This window comes from Entelurus aequoreus, linkage group LG26, assembly GCF_033978785.1.
Source record: "Entelurus aequoreus isolate RoL-2023_Sb linkage group LG26, RoL_Eaeq_v1.1, whole genome shotgun sequence".
Taxonomy (NCBI): Eukaryota; Metazoa; Chordata; class Actinopteri; order Syngnathiformes; family Syngnathidae; genus Entelurus; species Entelurus aequoreus.
The window spans coordinates 20,429,232-20,450,754 of NC_084756.1; the positions used below are offsets into that span (position 1 = coordinate 20,429,232).

At 39.7% G+C, this 21,523-nt stretch overlaps 1 protein-coding gene across 6 annotated transcripts in view; it reads right to left on the reverse strand.

The window, feature by feature from the left end:
• kcnab2a (potassium voltage-gated channel subfamily A regulatory beta subunit 2a) overlaps positions 1-21,523 on the reverse strand; it is a 195,507-nt gene that overhangs the window by 64,689 nt on the left and 109,295 nt on the right. Inside the window, exon 1 of one of the 6 annotated variants that reach the window (XM_062038243.1) lies at positions 4,129-4,995. The exons of the other annotated variants lie outside the window; for them this stretch is intronic. Within the exon in view, the coding sequence (XP_061894227.1) occupies positions 4,129-4,340 (212 nt within the window). The 5' untranslated portion in view covers positions 4,341-4,995. Of the gene's footprint in view, positions 1-4,128; positions 4,996-21,523 lie in introns of those variants that run through there. 6 annotated transcript variants of the gene reach the window in all.

Here is a 21,523-nt window from a genome sequence, read left to right on the forward strand (position 1 = left end):
TTCTTTAGTCAAAATTACTTCCGACAGAAAAAAATATCAACATCTCTACGGATTGTCTGTAGTTTTATATGTTTTTATTGTTGAATTAATCAATGCATTCTAATTGTGGTAATCGTGAAACCGTGATTATTATTGGGACTTTCATCGTACAGTCAATACGTATAATCGTTGCAGTGTATTTCCTCCACAGCACCAATAATCTGCCTTTCACTCCCCTTCTTTCTACCTCTTATCTGTTAAAAGCCACAAGCACGAGGATGCAACCTTGTGCTGCCTACACAAGGCTGCATTGCATTCATTTTACATCAGACACACGCCTGCCACACAAAAAGCTGTGGACTTTGGACATTAGCGAGAGAGCACACAAAGACAGCAGCCGCAACACCCTCAAGCGTAATGTTGAATTCCACTCATTCAATATCTTTAGCTTCAATAATTAGATTGTGCCAACATGGCAATGCTGCCGCCAGCACATCAGATGCAAAGGAGTGTGATGTGTCTTCGGGAGGAGTAGTGAGGATGAGTAATGTGTTTGCTCACATCGACAGCAAATTAAATGAGGTTTGGTTCTAATTATAACTGCACAACATATTGTGTACAAATGAACTGGACATAGGCATGCATCCAGTACAGTATAATTGTACACCAGCATTAAATAAGAGCTGGATCAAAAAATGCTGCTTAAGCGAGTGACACAGTTGGAGAGGTATTCTCTTCACAATGTTCATTATTAGTATGATTGTACAGTTGGAAGTGGTGTAAAAAAAAAAAAAAAAAGTAAAGATAGTGCTTTTTCAGTGTACATATGCTCTTCTACGCTGGATTCCGCTGCACACGAAATGGTGAAAATGTGTCAAAACATGAAGCGTTACTGTGTTACCTGTGCTATTAATTTTAGTGGCTCCCTGGAGCTTTTTTTTGTTTGTTATTAATTGAAACAAAAATTGAGCTGTTTGGCCACAATACCCAGCAATATGTTTGGAGGAGAAAAGATGAGGACTTTAATCCCAGGAGCACCATGCCTACTGTCAAGCATGGTGGTGGTAGTATTATGCTCTGGGCCTGTTTTGCTGCCAATGGAACTGGTGCTTTACAGAGAGTAAATGGGACAATGAAAAAGGAGGATTACCTCCAAATTCTTCAGGACAACCTAAAATCATCAGCCCGGAGGTTGGGTCTTGGGCGCAGTTGGGTGTTCCAACAGGACAATGACCCCAAACAAAGGAATGGCTAAATCAGGCTAGAATTAAGGTTTTAGAATGGCCTTCCCAAAGTCCTGACTTAAACGTGTGGACAATGCTGAAGAAACAAGTCCATGTCAGAAAACCAACAAATTTAGATGAACTGCACCACTTTTGTCAAGAGGAGTGGTCAAAAATTCAACCAGAAGCTTGTGGATGGCTACCAGCCTTATTGCAGTGAAACTTGCCAAGGGACATGCAACCAAATATTAACATTGCTGTATGTATACTTTTGACCCAGCAGATTTGGTCACATTTTCAATAGACCCATAATAAATTCATAAAAGAACCAAACTTCATGAATGTGTTTTGTGAAAAACAAGTATGTGCTCCAATCACTCTATCACAAAAAAATAAGAGTTGTCGAAATTATTGTAAACTCAACACAGCCATGACATTATGTCCTTTACAAGTGTATGTAAACTTTTGACCACGACTGTAAGTAAAATTTTCTGACGAATACGCCACATGGTGGTGCTGTTCTATAACCCCAGAGTCCCCTCCCATAAGTCAATCAATCAATCAATCAATCAATGTTTACTTATATAGACCTAACTCACAAGTGTCTCAAAGGGCTGCACAAGCCACAACGACATCCTCGGTTCAGATCCCAGATCAGGGCAAGGAAAAACTCAACCCAGTGGGATGACAATGAGAAGCATGTCTTCCATAGCATTATTGACCACAACCGGTAGAGGGGCGCCACAAATGTAATTTACAGTCAAGACTGTATTTTATTAAGGACAAAACACAATATTAGACAGTTATATTAGATATACATCAAGATAAGAGAAATCATTTGCAAACATTTTGTGTCTGCTTGCACATTTAGCCTACAGGTTACAGTATAATACATGGAGAAGTCATAGTCATAGTCACAAGTGTTTTAGGTAAGGTGTGTTTTACCACTCCTTCTTTGTCTCATTTTGTCCATCAAACATTTTATGCTGTTCATGAATCCACAACAGTCTCTTTAGGTAGGATGTCGACACAAACAGAACATAAAGTCCATACTATCAGAATAAAAGCCTCTCAGTCGAAGACTAAAGTCAGGGATCGGCAGCCTTAGTGGCTCCCGGGAGCTTTTTAAAAAATGTATGAAAATGGAAAAAGATGAGGAAAAAAATATATTTTTTGTTTTAATATGGTTTCTGTACGAGGACAAACATGACACAAATCTTCCTTATTGTTAGAAACCCCACTGTTTATATTATACATGCTTCATTGATGAGTATTTGGCAAGCACCGTTTTGTCCTACTAATTTCAGCGTCCCTTGAACTCACCGTAATGTGTTTACTTCATTATGCCTTGTTTGTAGCTATATTTGAGCTCATTATATTTCCTTTACTTGTGTCCTCTGTGTATTTAATGTATATTTGCATGTCTCACGACACATTATCTGTATGCAATATTGGCTGCATTTCTGATAGTTGTTTGTGTGCCGTTATAAACCACAGCAAACGTTACCCAGCTTGCCAAAATTGTAATAAATCCATTAGAAGAAGACAGCCTGCCCTTTCCTTTAACTTGGACACAAACATGTATACTGTACATTTGGCCATTCGGAAGTCAGTAATTTCCGGGCGTTATCTCACCCTCTGAGAAGCCTCCGTTTTACTGATGTTTTCCAATGTTGTAAAAATGTGTTGAAAAAATATCAAATTTCAACATTTCTGTCAACGAAGACTTGCGTTAGCCTGTGACACATAGTCATTTTGATAGTAGGCTATTATTGCTAATATAGACACCTGCATCATGTGTTGCCTTCATTATAACACTTATATTAGACTTATAAAGTCATTTTGATAGTAGGCTATTATAGCTAATATAGACACTTATATCATGTGTTGCCTTCATTATAACACTTATATAAGACTTATAAAGTCATTTTGATAGTAGGCTATTATAGCTAATATAGACATGTACATCATGTGTTGCCTTCATTATAACACATATATACGACTTTTAAAGTAATTTTGATAGTAGGCTATTATGCTAAAATAGACACATCATGTGTTGTCTTCATTATAACACTTATATAAGACTTTTAAAGTCATGTTGATAGTAGGCTATTATAGCTAATATAGACACTTACATCATGTGTTGTCTTCTTTATAACACATATATAAGACTTTTTAAAGTAATTTTAATAGTAGGCTATTATAGCTAATATACACTTACATCATGTGTTGCCTTCATTATAACACTTATATAAGACTTTTAAAGTAATTTTGATAGTAGGCTATTATAGCTAATATAGACACTTACATCATGTGTTGACTTCATTATAACACTTATATAAGACTTTTAAAGTCGTTTTGATAGTAGGCTATTATAGCTGTGCCCCGGGCTGATGTAACAGTTGGTTGGGGGCGCATAATAAATGAAAATAACATAACAAAATAACAATATAGACACTTACATCATGTGTTGCCTTCATTATAACACCTATAAAGTAATTTTGATTGTAGGCTAATATAGCTAATACAGACACATCATGTGTTGCCTTCATTTTAACACTTATATAAGACTTTTAAAGTCATTTTGATAGTAGGCTATTATAGCGAATATAGACACTTACATAATGTTTTGCCTTCATTATAACACTTATATAAAAGGATTTATTTTTTTGGTCCAATATGGCTATTTCAACATTTTGGGTTGCCGACCCCTGCATGAAGTAATTCAGTGAATAAAGGCAGTTAAAGTTTAAGGTCGCATGAATTAAGATGATTGGGAAACGGTTTGTGGCTGCAAAACTTAACAGGTTTCAGTCCTACTTGTTCATAATAACTACGTACCGATGATAATTGGTGGTCCAGAAGTAAGGCACAATACACGGAAAAGGTAACACATCCCACCACTTTTTCCCACAGTCGCTCATACCTATACTTCATGCCGGTCTTAATGCTCTGCTCGCTGGAAGAAGGGATACTCTGAACCGACAGCTGGCCCAGACTGCGAGCCACCATCGCCACGGCTCGGAACTTGTTGCGCGTACCGGTACCCGGGCTGTTGGCGTTCTGACGGTTGAGCCGGTCCTCCGTGGTGCGGCTTACACCACCGCGGTGGTCGGTGCACACCAGTGACACCTGCATCCTGACTGTGGATCGTGTCAGCACCAAAGTCTGGACAAAGTACAAAGCTGCAAGAGCGAGGCTCCTGTGGACCCCAAGGCTGTTTGGTCTTAAAGGTGGTCTTGGGTCTGGCGGCAAATGTCACACCCTTTGGTCGCTGGTTGATGAATGGACTGACAAGCTCACAATCTCCCCTTGAAGAAGACCGACACAAATGTGGTAGGTCAGATGGAAAGTCTCTGCTGGTTTTGTCCAAAATCAAAAACTACACAGACTATAAATAAAAGCATGGATGATATTTCCTTTGATTCATGCGGGTGTCTTCTGGATATCCTCTTTACTTCATCTTCAGATCAGACGCTCATGAAAGGCTGACGGACAGAGCTCAAGACGGAGCTCAAAGCTGGATTCGCACACAAAAGAATAAGATCCCAAACCATGAGCTGAGAAGATCTTCACACCTGACACCAAGTCCACTTAGGCCTGCAGCTGGAAACTCATTCCCCTGCTTGGTTGGCGGAGGACAACCTCATTTTCTTACTTGCTGACTCCGCGAGCGTTGCCTGGATTAAACTTACATCTGTGCGCTGAGCATGGAGCGGCACGGCGCACACGGGCGAGAGATGAAGAGAGGGACAGGAGGAGAGGGAGTGAGAAAGATGTGGTGGGAGGGATATGAAGAACGATATGAGTGGAGGCAGCGTGAGAGAGGCTTTCAAATATGTTGTGCTCTCTTAAGAAAGGCCGAAGTACCTTTTTTTTTTGGCTTTCAAGTAAGTTTGTCCTGTCCGAAGAAAAGAAGAAAAGCCTCCCCTGGCTGGGACTTTGTATGAGGTCCCGGGAAGGAGGGGTGGTGGGGGGGACGCACTAACACGGAAGGGTTCAACTGCCCATAAAGTATTTATTATGCAACTTTATCTGTAACATCACACGCACAAAGCAGGAGTGTGACGGACAAAGATGAGTTTGACCGAAGTCATTGCATGTCCAGAGAGGTTAGAGTGTCCGCCCTGAGATAGGTAGGTCGTGAGTTCAAATCCCGGCCGGGTCATACCAAAGACTATAAAAATGGGACCCATTACCTCCCTGCTTGGCACTCAAGGGTTGGAATTGGGGGGTTAAATCACCAAAATGATTCCAGAGCGCGGCCACCGCTGCTGCTCACTGCTCCCCTCACCTCAAAGGGGGTGGGACAAGGGGATGGATCAAATGCAGAGGGTAGTTTCACCACACCTAGTGTGTGTGACTATCAGTGGTACTTTAACTTTATTATTCCGCTATAGCGGGGGTCTGCAATGCGCGGCTCTCGAGTCTCTTTAGCGCCGCCCTAGTGGCTCCCTGGAGCTTTTTCAAAAATGTATGAAAATGGAAAAAGATGAGGAAAAAAAAAATTTTTTTCTTTTAATATGGTTTCTGTAGGAGGACAAACATGACACAAACCTTCCTAATTGTTAGAAATCCCACGGTTTATATTAAACATGCTTCACTGATTCGAGAGTATGTGGCAAGCGCCATTTTGTCCTAATTTCCGAAGTCCTTGAACACACCGTACTTTGTTTACATGTACAGCTTTCCTTGATGCTGCCACAGAAAGACGTGTTTTATGACACTCATTTGTCTCATTTTGTCCATCCAACGTTTTATGCTGTACGTGAATGCACAAAGGTGAGCTTTGTTGATGTTATTGACTTGTGTGCAGTGCTAATCAGACATTTTTAGTCAGTGCATGACTGCAAGTTAATCGATGCTAACATGCGATTTATGCTAGCTGTATGTACATATTGCATCATTATGCCTCGTATTTTAGGTATATTTGAGGTCATTTTATTTGTAGTTTCAGTTTCCTTTAACTTGGACACACACATCTGTACCTTTGGCCATTCTAAACCAGTACTTTCCAGAAGTTATCTCACCCTCTGAAAAGCCTCAGTTTTACTAATGTTTTTCAATGTTGTAAAAATGTGTAGAATAAATATTACATTTCAACATTTCTGTCAACGGAGATTTGCATCAGCCTGCGACACAGTCATTTTGATAGTAATAGCTAATATAACTAATATAGACACTTACGTCATGTGTTGCCTTCATTTTAACACTTATATAGGCTTTACATTTTTTGCGGCTCCAGACAGATTTTTTTTTTGTATTTTTGGTCCAATTTCAACATTTTGGATAGCCGACCCCTGCCCTAGAGTAAATGAAAAAACTGCAGCTCGTTATCAGAAACCAAACAGTTTGAAGTTCATAACCTAAAAGTTAAGAATGGACACCTGTGAGGCAATGAAGTATGTTTCTTTTACTAAAATACGCCATCATTCTACAAATCCCGTTTCCATATGAGTTGGGAAATTGTGTTAGATGTAAATATAAACAGAATACAGTGATTTGCAAATCATTTTCAACCCATATTCAGTTGAATATGCTACAAAGACAACATATTTGATGTTCAAACTGATAAACATTTTTTTTTTGCAAATAATCATCAACTTTAGAATTTGATGCCAGCAACACGTGACAAAGAAGTTGGGAAAGGTGGCAATAAATACTGATAAAGTTGAGGAATGCTCATCAAACACTTATTTGGAACATCCCACAGGTGAACAGGCAAATTGGGAACAGGTGGGTGCCATGATTGGGTATAAAAGTAGATTCCATGAAGTGCTCAGTCATTCACAAACAAGGATGGGGCGACGGTCACCACTTTGTCAACAAATGCGTGAGCAAATTGTTAAACAGTTTAAGAAAAACCTTTCTCAACCAGCTATTGCAAGGAATTTAGGGATTTCACCATCACGGTCCGTAATATCATCAAAGGGTTCAGAGAATCTGGAGAAATCACTGCACGTAAGCAGCTAAGCCCGTGACCTTCGATCCCTCAGGCTGTACTGCATCAACAAGCGACATCGTGTGTAAAGGATATCACCACATGGGCTCAGGAACACTTCAGAAACCCACTGTCAGTAACCACAGTTGGTCGCTACATCTGTAAGTGCAAGTTAAAACTCTCCTATGCAAGGCGAAAACCGTTTATCAACAACACCCAGAAACGCCGTCGGCTTCGCTGGGCCTGAGCTCATCTAAGATGGACTGATACAAAGTGGAAAAGTGTTCTGTGGTCTGACGAGTCCACATTTGAAATTGTTTTTGGAAACTGTGGACGTCGTGTCTTTCGGACCAAAGAGGAAAAGAACCATCCGGATTGTTATAAGCGCAAAGTCGAAAAGCCAGCATCTGTGATGGTATGGGGGTGTATTAGTGCCCAAGACGTGGGTCACTTACACATCTGTGAAGGCGCCATTAATGCTGGAAGGTACATACAGGTTTTGGAGCAACATATAGCAACGTTACCATGGACGCCCCTGCTTATTTCAGCAAGACAATGCCAAGCCACGTGTTACATCAACGTGGCTTCATAGTTAAAGAGTGCGGGTACTAGACTGGCCTGCCTGTAGTCCAGACCTGTCTCCCATTGAAAATGTGTGGCGCATTATGAAGCCTAAAATACCACAACGGAGACCCCCGGACTGTTGAACAACTTAAGCTGTACATCAAGCAAGAATGGGAAAGAATTCCACCTGAGAAGCTTCAAAAATGTGTCTCCTCAGTTCCCAAACGTTTACTGAGTGTTGTTAAAAGGAAAGGCCATGTAACACAGTGGTGAACATGCCCTTTCCCAACTACTTTGGCACGTGTTGCAGCCATGAAATTCTAAGTTAATTATTATTGGCAAAAAAAAAAAAAGTTTATGAGTTTGAACATCAAATATGTTGTCTTTGTAGTGCATTCAATTGAATATGGGTTGAAAAGGATTTGCAAATCATTGTATTCCGTTTATATTTACATCCAACACAATTTCCCAACTCATATGGAAACAGGGTTTGTAAAAGTTTAATCTCCTTTTGGCCAAAACTCTCTGATTTGGCAGCCACCTCAACCGACCACGGCTACTGCGTTGGGATTGGTGTGTTTATTTACTCTTTATTTACATAAACCTAAAAAAAAGAATGGCACATTTATTGGAGTGTTGAAAAAAGCCGTTCTGTGAAATTTAAAAACTCTAAAATTACTTTTGAATTTTAATAAGGATTTAGAGTGCAAGGGAAAGTTAAAAGACAAAACACTTACTAACATTATTATCTTTGAAAATTTCATGTAAAATTCTATGACATGCATGCAGAGAATGTTTCCCATTTGGCAGGTCTATCCTGTAGCCTAGCCCTCTTGGGTAACCTTTTTGAGCCCAAATTCCCTGGTCTCCAACAAATCCCAAAGCAAGATCTACCACTGCGTCAACTATGTTTTGTATATTTATGAAATGATATATACAGTCGTAATCCAAAAATGTTCATACATTTGTGAAGAACATAATGTCATGACTGTCTTGAGTTTCAAATAATTTCTACAACTCTTATTTTTTTGTGATAGAGTGATTGGAGCACATACAGTACTTGTTTGTCACAAAAAACATTAATCAAGTTTGGTTCTTTTATGAATTTATTATGGGTCTACTGAAAATGTGACCAAATCCGCTGGGTCAAAAGTATACAAACAGCAACATACATTATCAATTTTGGTGATGTAGAAAAGTTACAATCAAATCAAATTAGCTTATAATGGCATGGCCTTTTAACTTCATGTGAGTGATTATGATTGACAAAACCTGTTGACTTCTCTAAGCTCATTTAAATAGGGCTCATGCAGTCATTAGACTCTGTTACAAACGTGACAATGGGAAAGTCAAAGGATCTCAGCACAGATCTGAAAAAATGAATCATTGACTTGAACAAGTCAGGAAAGTCACTTGGAGCCATTTCAAATTATCTTAAGGTCCAAAGAGCAACCTTGCAGACAATTGTTCATAAGTATAAAGTGCGTGGCACAGTTTTGTCACTGCAACGATCAGGAAGAAAACGCAAGCTATCACCTGCTGCTAAGAGAAAACTGTTCTGGATGACCAAGAGTCAACCAAGGACCACCAAAAAGCAGGTCTGCAATGAATTGGAAACTGCTGGAACACAGGTGTCAGTGTCCACAGTCAAGCGTGTTAATGCACCGCCATGGACTGAGAGGCTACCATGCAAGAAGGAAGCCCTTGCAACAGTAGCGAGACCTTAAGGCTCGTCTAAAGTTTGCTGCTGATCACATGGACAAAGATAAGACCTTTTGGAGGAAAGTTCTGTGGTCAGATGAAACCAAAATTGAGCTGTTTGGCCACAATACCCAGCAATATGTTTGGAGGAGAAAAGGTGAGGCCTTTAATCCCAGTAACACCATGCCTATAGTCAAGCATGGTGGTGGTAGTACTTTGCTCTAGGCCTGTTTTGCTGCCAATAGAACTGGTGCTTTACAGAGAGTAAATGGGACGATGAAAAAGGAGGATTACCTCCAAATTCTTCAGGACAACCTAAAATCATCAGCCCGGGGGTTGGGTCTTGGGCGCAGTTGGGTGTTCCAACAGGATAACGACCCCAAACACACGTCAAAAGTAGTAAAGGAATGGCTAAATCAGGTCAGAATTAAAGTTTTAGAATTACCTTTCCAAAGTCCTGACTTAAACCGCATTGACAACATGTGGACAATGCTGAAGAAACAAGTCCATGTCAGAAAACCAACAAATTTAGCTGAACTGCACCAATTTTGTCAAAAGAAGTGGTAGTGAAACTTGCATGCAACCAAATATTAACATGGGACGGTGTGGCGCGGTTGGGAGAGTGGCCGTGCCAGCAACCTGATGGTTCCTGGTTCAATCCCCACCTTCTACCAACCTCGTCACGTTCGTTGTGTCCTTGAGCAAGACACTTCACCCTTGACCCTGATGGGTCATGTTTAGTTCAGTGTGTGAGAATGGGTGAATGTGGGAATAGTGTCAAAGCGCTTTGAGTACCTTGAAGGTAGAAAAGCGCTTTACAAGTATAACCCATTTACCATTTAACATTGCTGTATGTATACTTTTGACCCAGCAGATTTAGTCACAGCTAAGTAGCGCTACCAACATTTTAAGGAGCATGCAAAGATAAATAAAGCAGCTGGATGCTAACCACTCCTGATACTCTAAATGCATGTCCTGCGATGTTGTTGAGTGAAATAAAAATATAAAAATCATCATCCATCAGGGGGTTGCCTACAGCCACAGATTTTGATGCCGAAGTTTTTTGACTCGGCACTAATTACAGATATCCTGGCAATTATTTTATTTTGTAGACTACTAACCCAGCAACTATAGGAGACTCTGTGGTTAATTGAATATAACTATCACAAAAAGTGATAATCACCAAATTTCAGTTTCACACCCCCACTTTTGGATGCCTGAAACTTCCTGCACTTTGTTGACATTAATCCACGGAAAATAAATGGACAGCCTTGTGGAATTGATTATAAGGGCCCATTATATACAGTAGACAAAAGGCTGTATGAATATAATGAAGCTCAACTAATCTATACTACTGCTACAGAAAACACAACAAAAAAAGAGTAGAAATTGATCTGAAACACAATAGAAGCATTCCTAAGCAAAACAGGCCACTTTAAACGGCTGGAATACCACAATGGTCAGGAACAGAGAGTAAACACCAGCGTAATTGGGCTCGAGGCAACAGAGGCTGCAAATTGAAGCGCCGGCGGATGAGCCGCGCATGTGCTCCTGGTAATCTAATACCGACACTTATCCGAGCAGACCAGCTATTGCATAGCAAGCAGATAATTAAACGAGACACCATCGGGAGCAGATGTGGTTAGTGAAGCACTCATGGAGGCCACCTCTATCAATGCAATCCTGCAGACAGGCTGTTGCTAACTGACAGCTCTATTCTTGGAACTATGACCTTTAGGATCCCCTAGATTTAAATAGAAGCCACAAGATCTAAAGGCTTTAATTTGACTGAAATCGGATTTAAAATGAACACACTGCACTTTATAGACGGGTGTTCCTCTGATCACCCCAGTGAAGGTGAGAGAATGTGAGTGACGCCATATTGCACGCAAATCGATCCAACAGCAGAAAATATCAGCAAGTAGCACAAACTATGGTCAACAGAAACAAATCTGCAGATCATGACGTTCATTCTTAAGGTTGGTATGCATCGGAGTACAGCCCAGCATTGGTTGTGTTGCATTCACTCCCCACAACAGTAGTGGAAACATGATACCAACGTTCCATTCCAGTCAGCTATGGCGCCGGGAGACGTCACATGGGGGGACTTAATGAAAGTTGGGCACAGGCCATACACTAGACTAGGGTTGTACGGTATACCGGTACTGGTATAGTATCGCGGTATTAATGAATCAAAAATGGGTACTATGCTCTGAAAAGTACCGGTTACCATGCCGGCGCGTCATGACATTGCTGGTTTTGCGAGCAGAGGAGCATGTTCGGCAGCGCACAATCACAAAGTACTTACAAGCAGACACTGAGTACACAGAAAAGAGAGAACGGACGCATTTTGGTCTAAAAACTAACGATAAAGGTGAAGTTATAACACTGAAACGCCCTCAGGAAGAGGTGCTTTAAGACATGGCTAGCTAGCGGCTAATGTCCATTCGCAATCGGCAGTGTTTTAGCTACTTCTAAATCACCAATCCTCGTCTCCCTGGCGACAAATAAAGTAAGTTTCTTACAAGTATCATCCCTGCAGGACGAGGAATAGCTAAACATGCTTCACTACACACCGTAGGAGGATACAATAGCTAATCGCGAACAGAAAGCTAGCACCCTGAATGTAAACAAATGCCATGGGTGGAGGTACACCTGACATCCACTGTAATGATACCAAGTACAAGAGTGTATTTGGTCGATACTACTATGATTACATCAATATTTTTTATCGTCACAAAATCCTTTTTCCTTTTTTAAAAAAAATTCATATCAAGTTTATAAACTCAGGAAATATGTCCCTGGACACATGAGGACTTTGAATATGACCAATGTATGATCCTGTAACTACTTGGTATCAGATCGATACCTAAACTTGTGGTATCATCCAAAACTAATGTAAAGTATCAAACAACAGAAGAATAAGTGATTATTACATTTTAACAGAAGTGTAGATAGAACATGTTGAAAGAGGAAGTAAGCAGATATTAACAGTAAATGAACAAGTGGATTAATAATCCATTTTTACAGCTTGTCCCTCATAATACAATAATAAATGACACAATATGTTACTGCATACTGTACGTAAGCAGACAAATTAGGAGTCTTTGTTTGTTTACTTACTAATAAAAGACAAGTTGTCTTGTATGGTCACTATTTTATTCAAGGACAAAATTGTTATCTGATTGCAATAAGAAACATATGTACCCTAAGATTTTTTGTTAAAATAAAGCCAATAATGTCATTTTTGTGCGGCCCCCATTATTTAAAAAAGTACCAATAAAGTATCGAAATACATTTTGGTACCGGTACTAAAATATTGGTATTGGGACAACACTACACGAGACAGATACTGTAGTGAGATTGTTATCAAAACCACTGTGACTGTCATAGAACTATAGTCGTATTAGGCTATGTCAAAACTAATATTTTAAAAATCTAACTTGTCCATGCGTTTTGAGCATTTCTCTGCACACAACCGTAAGTTGTCTTTTTTGACTTAGACATTTTGTTACAATTTTAGATACTCGTGTTAAACAATGCCAAAGTATCACATCTTAGGGTACATGCATTTTGGCGTGAGACTACACGCAGATTTGGATACTTCTGTTCGTGAAGTTTTGCAGTCTGTGTTGTAATGTCATAGCGAGGTGTACATACTTATCTTGACATATAGATCTCAGTTGATTGGAGAGTGTGCAGGTGTACCAAATGTTGTGACTGAGTTAATCTACATAAAATGCTTATTCTATAAAAAAATGCTTATTCTATAAAAAAATTAATAACAATGGTAAACTCGTGAAAAGCTTTTTTCGGCTAAACATCGACAGTGCATGGAGGTATCTGCTGACCTAACCAAGGCAACATATGTCACAATTAATTGTCTCAAGTTACAAACGGCTGTTTTGGAAAGAGGAAAAAGTGCTTGGTTAATATTTGCGCCATGGTACTTATGGGGATCCCAAATACACAAAAAACAAGTAGGAAAAGTTGGTGTTGCATAATATGATCCCTTTAAAACCAAGGTACATACTTAACCATAATTAAGCAAAACACTGCAACTCTAGTATTCCGGTATGTGGTTGAACTAAAATTAAACAGTGTTATGTTCTGTATGGCTCTAACTACTAAATTTTGAATGCTTGCGATGATTGATAGTAATTTCTAAACCCTATAAGTCCTTTGTTGAGCCTTTATTTGTCTGCACATTTATTGAAATGAGAAAAATTGAGAATGGAGTAATCGATTCGGATGTTTCATCCGGTGGGCAAGCGATCCATCACCCAAAGGGGTCATAATATGATTTATTTTCTACATTTGAAAACACTTCCTTATGGTCTACATAACATGCAATGGTGGTTCTTTGGTTAAAATTGTGCATGGATTATGTTTGAAAGACCACCTTCAAACTGTTTCTGATCGTCTCATCACGGTCTCTTCAGGATGCGTCTTATTTACGTGGCTCCACTTAGACTTTGTCTTCTGTCGTAGTTTCAAGTGCTTCTAAATGGAGTCTACTGACGGACATAAGTTTGAACTATACACTAATTTGTGTTAGAACTGGCAACAGTGTAGAATGCATGTGCATGTATTAGCCAGTCTGCCCCACAAAAAGAGAATAAAGTAGGAACGTTTTTGACTACAATAAGTACAAACTCGCGCAAAGCACTTCAGGTAAATGTCGACCATATATGGATAATCCGCTATGGATAATCCCAACGTTACAATTGGGGCAAATTCCAAACGGCTCGTTCGGAGGAAGTATGAAGGAAATGCAAGATTGTTTTATAAATATCTTCCCCTTGGGACCTCTGCAGATCCCAAATACACAAAAACAGGTACCACAAGGTAAGACAAGTTCAGTTTGCATAATAGGTGCCCTTTAAATGAATCAACAGAACAAACACTTTTATTGACAAGCTTCCTTTGGGTGTTTTATGCAGCTGGCTGATTCACACCATTGCCATTGCACATAATTCTAATATTCATCGACCTTTACGGCCCACCTGAAAACACCACCCAAATTGAAATTGAAAGGCGTTACACACAGATGGGTTTTGTAATTAATAAATACACCGGTAAGTGCAAGGAAATTATGCAAAGAGATGCTCAACCTTTCCCAGTTCACAGTTACTGTGATTTAATAACAACCCATGTCACTTTCGGGTGTGTTTCATTTGGTAGAACAGTGTCTTTGCTGTGTTTTATTGTAATGTATTTTTTATATTTTTCTGTATTTGTGTTGGGACCGCCTCAAAAAGGCATTGCTGCATCTTAAGGGGCTATCCATTTTATTTCATGATTTCGGTTTGTCAAACCGATAAAGACCCTAATTGCAAAGACAGTGACTGTCCTTCGTATATTGGGTTCCAACCACACCAAGTATAACACAAACGCCATAATTACTCTAATTTTCTCTTGTGCGTTTCTCTCCCAAAACCACAAACAGGATACTTTCAAATTTCAGAAATAACAGCCTATCTCCAATTATAGGCAGCGACAGAACCTACCGGTATGTTCTAATAGTAAGGAGGAAACTTCTCGATCAGCATTATTAGCGCTGATGATTGCATTGTAAAGTTCAACATTACGACACGTGTAATAAGCATTCATTTCACACCAACAGCTAAATAGTGTAAGCGACAAAACTGCTCGATAACTTACCCACGGAAACTTGCTCCTCATGTGTTCACCAATGAAGATGTCAAACTGATATTTTGTATCCATGAAACTTAGGAAAGCGTATGTCTGTAGTAGGGTTGTACGGTATATCGGTATTAGTATAGTACCGCGATACTAATTAGTCATATTCGGTACTATACCGCCTCTGAAAAGAACCGGTCCAAACCCCTCCCGCCCTCCGTCGTCACGTCGTGTCATTGCTGGTTTACAAACAGACGAGCATGTTCGGCAGCGCACAATCGCAGAGTACTTACAAGCAGACACAGTGTGTAGACAGAAAAGGGAGAATGGACGCATTTTGGCTTAAAAACTAACGCTAAAGGTGAAGCTATAACACTGAAACGTAATCTGGAAGAGGTGCTTTAAGACATGGCTAGCTAGCTAGCGGCTAAAGTCCACCCGCTGTCTAAATCACTAATCCTCGCCTCCATAGCGACAAATAAAGTATGTTTCTTACAAGTATTATCCCTGCAGGACGAGGAATAGCTAAACATGCTTCACTACACACCATAGCTCACCTGCGTCAAAATATAAACAAATGCCATGGGTGGATCTACACCTGACATCCACTGTAATGATACCAAGTACAAGAGCGTATCTAGTCGATACTACAGTGGTTACGTCGATATTTTTTGGCATCACAACATCTTCTTTCGTTTAAAAAATATATATAAATTATGTTTATAAACTCACATGAGGACTTTGAATATGACCAATGTATGATCCTGTAACGACTTGGTATCGGATTGATACCCAAATGTGTGGTATCATCCAAAACTAATGTAAAGTATCAAACAACAGGAGAATAGGTGATTATTACATTTTAACAGAAGTGTAGATAGAACATGTTAAAAGAGAAAGTAAGCAGATATTAACAGCAAATGAACAAATAGATGAATAATTAATTTTCTACCACTTGTCCTTAATTTTGACAAAATAATAAAATGGAAAATGACACAATATGTTACTGCATATGTCAGCAGACTAAATTAGGAGCCTTTGTTTGCTTACTTACTACTAAAAGACAAGTTGTCTAGTATGTTCACTATTTTATTTAAGGACAAACTTGCAATAAGAAACGTATGTTTAATGTACCCTAAGATTTTGTGTTAAAATAAAGCCAATAATGCCATTTTTTGTGGTCCCCTTTATTTAGAAAAGTATCGAAAAGTATCAAAATCATTTTAGTCCCGGTACCACAATATTGGTATCGGGACAACACTAGTCTGTAGCCAATCAATCAGAGCTGTTCAAGCTAGACTGCTAAGAATTTTGTTTTTCCATTCCACCAAAACATTTTGGACAATTTTGTGCGTCAAAATGTGAGACCCTTTCTGGTATGGACCGTGCACTAGTGCACAAAGACCATTAAGGATATTCACTGTAGATTCCTCAAGTGTGGAACAACTTGACAAAACCCTGACATCAAACAGGCATGAACTAGTAACCTCCCAGTGGTGTGCAGTCACTAGAGGCAGGGGAGGCGGGGCCTCACCTGCCATCATGGAAAGAAAAAAAAAAGTAAAAAGAAAAAAAATTAATTAAATTGTTATATGTATCCAGTGATTATACTAAAGTTATTTTCCATTTAACTTCACCAGTTTTAAATTATTTTAATTTTTATTTTCACATTTGCCCTTCAAATACTGAGAAGAGACGGTGCGGTGATCAGCAGCCAGTTGAGGCACGTCACTGATTTGTGCCTCAACATGGATTGTGCACAATGACTCGGCTAACTGCTGAGCTGCTGTGCAGTGAGACTGTATTGCTATATGAATTATATTATACATTTCCATAGTTTAGTTAGCTGAGGTATATAATGTACAGTGTATTTTGTCAACAACTGTATGTGTGTAACGTATTTCTTGTGCTGAGCGATCATAAAACTGGAAGCTCGTCTCATAACCCCGCCTCCTGGTGCCAAGCACCTCCGCCGCAGAATGCACCGCCCGACGGGAGCGCCACACCAACCAAAGCCCACAACCAAACCCTCCACGTGCAAGACCGAATCCACCCAAAAAAAGTCACTTAACAAGAAGCCAAAAAGTGCAAAAACAACAATGCTCGCGCGGTGCGCCGGAGGAGCCGTGAACAGGGACACAACATTAGGTACACCTGCAGAATGCAGCGCGGATTTCATATTTCATTCATTCACAACTCTTCCAACACGAACACCACTGCTCCCGCACTTATAAGTAAAGGTAAGACCATAATAACGTTTTTTTGTATTAAATGTGCTTTTTTGTGTGCTACAGTTTGTAAGTGTAAAGTTAAAGTTAAGTATACCAATGATTGTCACACACACACTAGGTGTGGTGAAATTTGTCCTCTGCATTTGACCCATCCCCTTGTTCACCCCCTGGGAGGTGAGGGGAGCAGTGGGCAGCAGCGGCGGCGACGTGCCTGGGAATAATTTTTGGTGATTTAACCCCCAATTCCAACCCTTGATGCTGAGTGCCAAGCAGGGAAGAATGCTGGTATGAGCTTATAAACATAACCCGTTAACTGCTGCCAATCAAATGGCGAATAAGATACTCTTTAGGGTCCATATGTTTGTAAATCTGACTGTGATGAAGTCAGTGCCTCACCTGACATGAACCTCACCGCACGCCACTGTAACCTCCATAGTACTACCTGTAGTTACTTTAGGGGCCAATCTCATGTTCAGCACAAGTAAAGTGATACACTTTTTTTGTAGCAATTGCATATTTCTCTTCCTGTCTAGACAAAGAGGGATGGCAAAGCTCATATCAATGCACTATGCTTCTATCAGACACTGGCTGAATTAACTATATTGCTGCCTTGTATCCGTGGATGTCCCAGATACGTCGGTCTACCCAACAGCGTCATGTCTGCATGAAATTACCCGAAGGCGCTTACAGTTTTGCAGCCTGTCATGTAAATCTCAAGAATGACTGAACCAATTAGTTGTCTGAAATCTAATAGTAAGTCATGTGGGCTGGTATAAAACCTATTGAAAATGTGTTTTAATAAAGAAAGTCTTTGTTTAACTGACTCGCTTTTGCTACAAAATACATATGTTAGGAATAATTGTCCAGAGAAATGTTGGACCCAAAGGTCCCAAATAGAATTAGCTCATCGTTCCGCTTCCATAATCTTGTCAGTATTAATAAAACATATTTTTGCCAAAACCGCTATTGGAAAATAATCTCAGTCTGAGTAATAACGTGCTTTGAGTTCATTCACTCGAGTGTAGAAAATTTGGAATTAATTAATTTCTTGTCTATGTAAACCTAATGGTACTGAGGACGCAAAAAGAACAGGGCGTAAATTGGAAGCAGGAACTAATTGGAGAGAGGCTGTTATGTCTGAAATGTAAAAATGCATTATATTTACATATAACAAGTTACAACTCCACTTTAATAAAAAATTGGAGTGCAAAGTGCATGGACAAGTAGAACGAAAACCATTTTTTTCCGCCAGCATATTGCACAGCACAACAGCACCAACGTTGTACAGGTGGCAACACATTTTAAAGTGCAAGTGGGAGGTATAAATACAGCTCTTCATATTACTTCAAACCCAGGCAGAAGCTAGTAAAAAAACCCTCCATCAGGAGGTTGACTACAGCCACAGCCTGGCGCCAATTCCAGATCCCGACAGTAGTTTGCCATTGTAGACCATGCACCCGGACAATATCGGGTTATATACCAATACATTCCAAGGGTTTGATATATATATATATTTTTAACATATTTTAGTAATTTTGTAAAACGACAATTAATTGGGCCTTTTTGCTAATTTTACAGCGGAACCTCGATTTACAAGCCACAGACCGAATACACATATGCTTTGTTGAACCTAGTTTCCGTGTACCAACGTTTCATCCACTCAGGGCCACCGATGTGTGTGGGCTTATCCATCTACGTCAGTAGAGCAGAGCACTGCTGTTAGCTACTTTGTGTGTTTTTTTTAACCCTTTTTACAGCATGTTTCTAGTTTTGCTAGGTTAATATGAGTGTGCAGCTGAGATAGGCTCCAGCGCCACCCCGCGACCCTGTAAGGGACAGGCCATAGAAAATGGATGGATGGATGAAATATGAGTATAAAACAATGGCCAAGCAATGTGTGGTTTGAAATATTCAGGAAGTTTTCACAGCGTTGTCGACACTGCCTCCCACTCTTTGGCTGAGGACCAAGAAGATGAACCAACAAGGTCAAGTGGATTCAGTTGCTTTGTTTCCAATCAATGTAGCAACCTAGCTGTTCTAGTGAATGAATTTTGTGATTTCAAACATCCATCCATTTTCTACTGCTTGTCCCTTAGTGTGTGTGTGTGTGTGTGTGTCGGCAGGGCGGCCGCACAGGAAGAAGGACTGTTATTGTTTTTTTGGGGGGCTTTGTTATTAAATAGAAGAGTTGATCCATTATCCCGTTATGTTTGTTTGATATACAGTTGGTCTGGATAAGGTTTTGCCTCATTCCTGTGAAAATCCTGCGTGTAACTGAAGCACTAAAAAGTGGGGGTTGGTTAATTTGTCCAGGAGTGCTCAAGCAGCCATCAGGTAGCATCTGTGAGCAAGATAATACATGTATCATTTATTCCTCTTTCGGACTTATCACGTCTTCACATTGAGGAAACGCCATAGTAGTGTATTCTTCACTCACACTTTAAGTGAGGGATGAGGCAGAAACTAATCCAGACCTACTGTACAGTGCTGTATAGCGCTTTATATTGTGTTCAAATAGCACCAATCTTACTAAAATATGGACCTCTTGTTGAAGAACGTATTATTCATTTTGATATTGTTTATTAAGGAGAGTTTTGTTTCAATGTAAGAACTTTCCTATTTACGAACCCCGTGCAAGAACGGACTAAGTTCGTAAATCAAGGTTCCACTTTATTTTCATCTACAATGCACCGTTGGACAATAAAACACCAGCAGAAATGGCCATCTTTGCATGTACAATTACAACAACAACACAGCACTTCTTACAGTAAAATAAATATATTTCATCTGTGCAAAAAGGCAACATATGTTGTTAAGTAAATCATTCCAAAGATAAGATAAGCACGCGGGATACAATCTTAGTCGAAAGAAAATATATACTGTATGTTTTACTCCTTCCCAATTATATCCTTTCTTATGCGGTGACCATATCATACCATATTGGTTTACGTGCCTTGGTTTTGTGGAAATCCCCTACTATATACAGTTGCGATCAAAAGTTTACATACACTTGTAAAGAACATAATGTCATGGCTGTCTTGAGTTTCCAATAATTTCTACAACTCTTACTTTTTTGTGATAGAGTGATTGGAGCACATACTTGTTGGTCACAAAAAACATTCATAAAGTTTGCTTCTTTTATGAATTTATTATGGGTCTACTGAAAATGTGACCAAATGTGCTGGGTCAAAAGTATACATACAGCAATGTTAATATTTGGTTACATGTCCCTTGGCAAGTTTCACAGCAATAAGGCCCTTTTGGTAGCCGTCCACAAGCTTCTGGTTGAATTTTTGACCACTCCTCTTGACAATATTGGTGCAGTTCAGCTACATTTGTTGGTTTTCTGACATGGACTTGCTTCTTCAGCATTGTCCACACTCAGGACTTTGGGAGGGCCATTGTAAAACATTAATTATAGCCTAATTTAGCCATTCCTTTACCACTTTTGACGTGTGTTTGGGGTCATTGTCCTGTTGGAACACCCAACTGCGCCCAAGACCCAAAATCCGGGCTGATGATTTTAGGTTGTCCTGAAGAATTTGGAGGTAATCCTCCTTTTTCATTGTCCCTTTTACTCTCTGTAAAGCACCAGTTCCATTGGCAGCAAAACAGGCCCAGAGCATAATACTACCACCACCATGCTTGACAGTAGGTATGGTGTTCGTGGGATTAAAGGCCTCACCTTTAATCCTCCAAACATATTGCTGGGTATTGTGGCCAAACAGCTCAATTTTTGTTTCATCTGACATCACATGGACAAAGATAAGACCTTCTGGAGGAAAGTTCTGTGGTCAGATGAAACACAAATTTAGCTGTTTTGCTACAAAATCCAGTAATATGTTTGGAGGAGAAAAGGTGAGGCCTTTAATCCCAGGAACACCATTCCTACCGTCAAGCATGGTGGTAGTAGAATTATGCTCTGGGCCTGTTTTGCTGCCAATGGAACTGGTGCTTTACAGAGACTAAATGGAACAATGAAAAATATTAACATTGCTGTATGTATACTTTTGACCCAGCAGATTTGGACCCATAATAAATTCATAAAAGAACCAAACTTCATGAATGTTTTTTGTGACAAACAAGTATGTGCTCCAATCACTCTATCACAAAAAAATAAAGAGTTGTAGAAATGATTGGAAACTCAAGACAGCCATGACAATATGTTCTTTACAAGTGTATGTAAACTTTTGATCGCGACTGTATCTGCTGAGCTCCTAAAATCTATTTCAGACAATCAT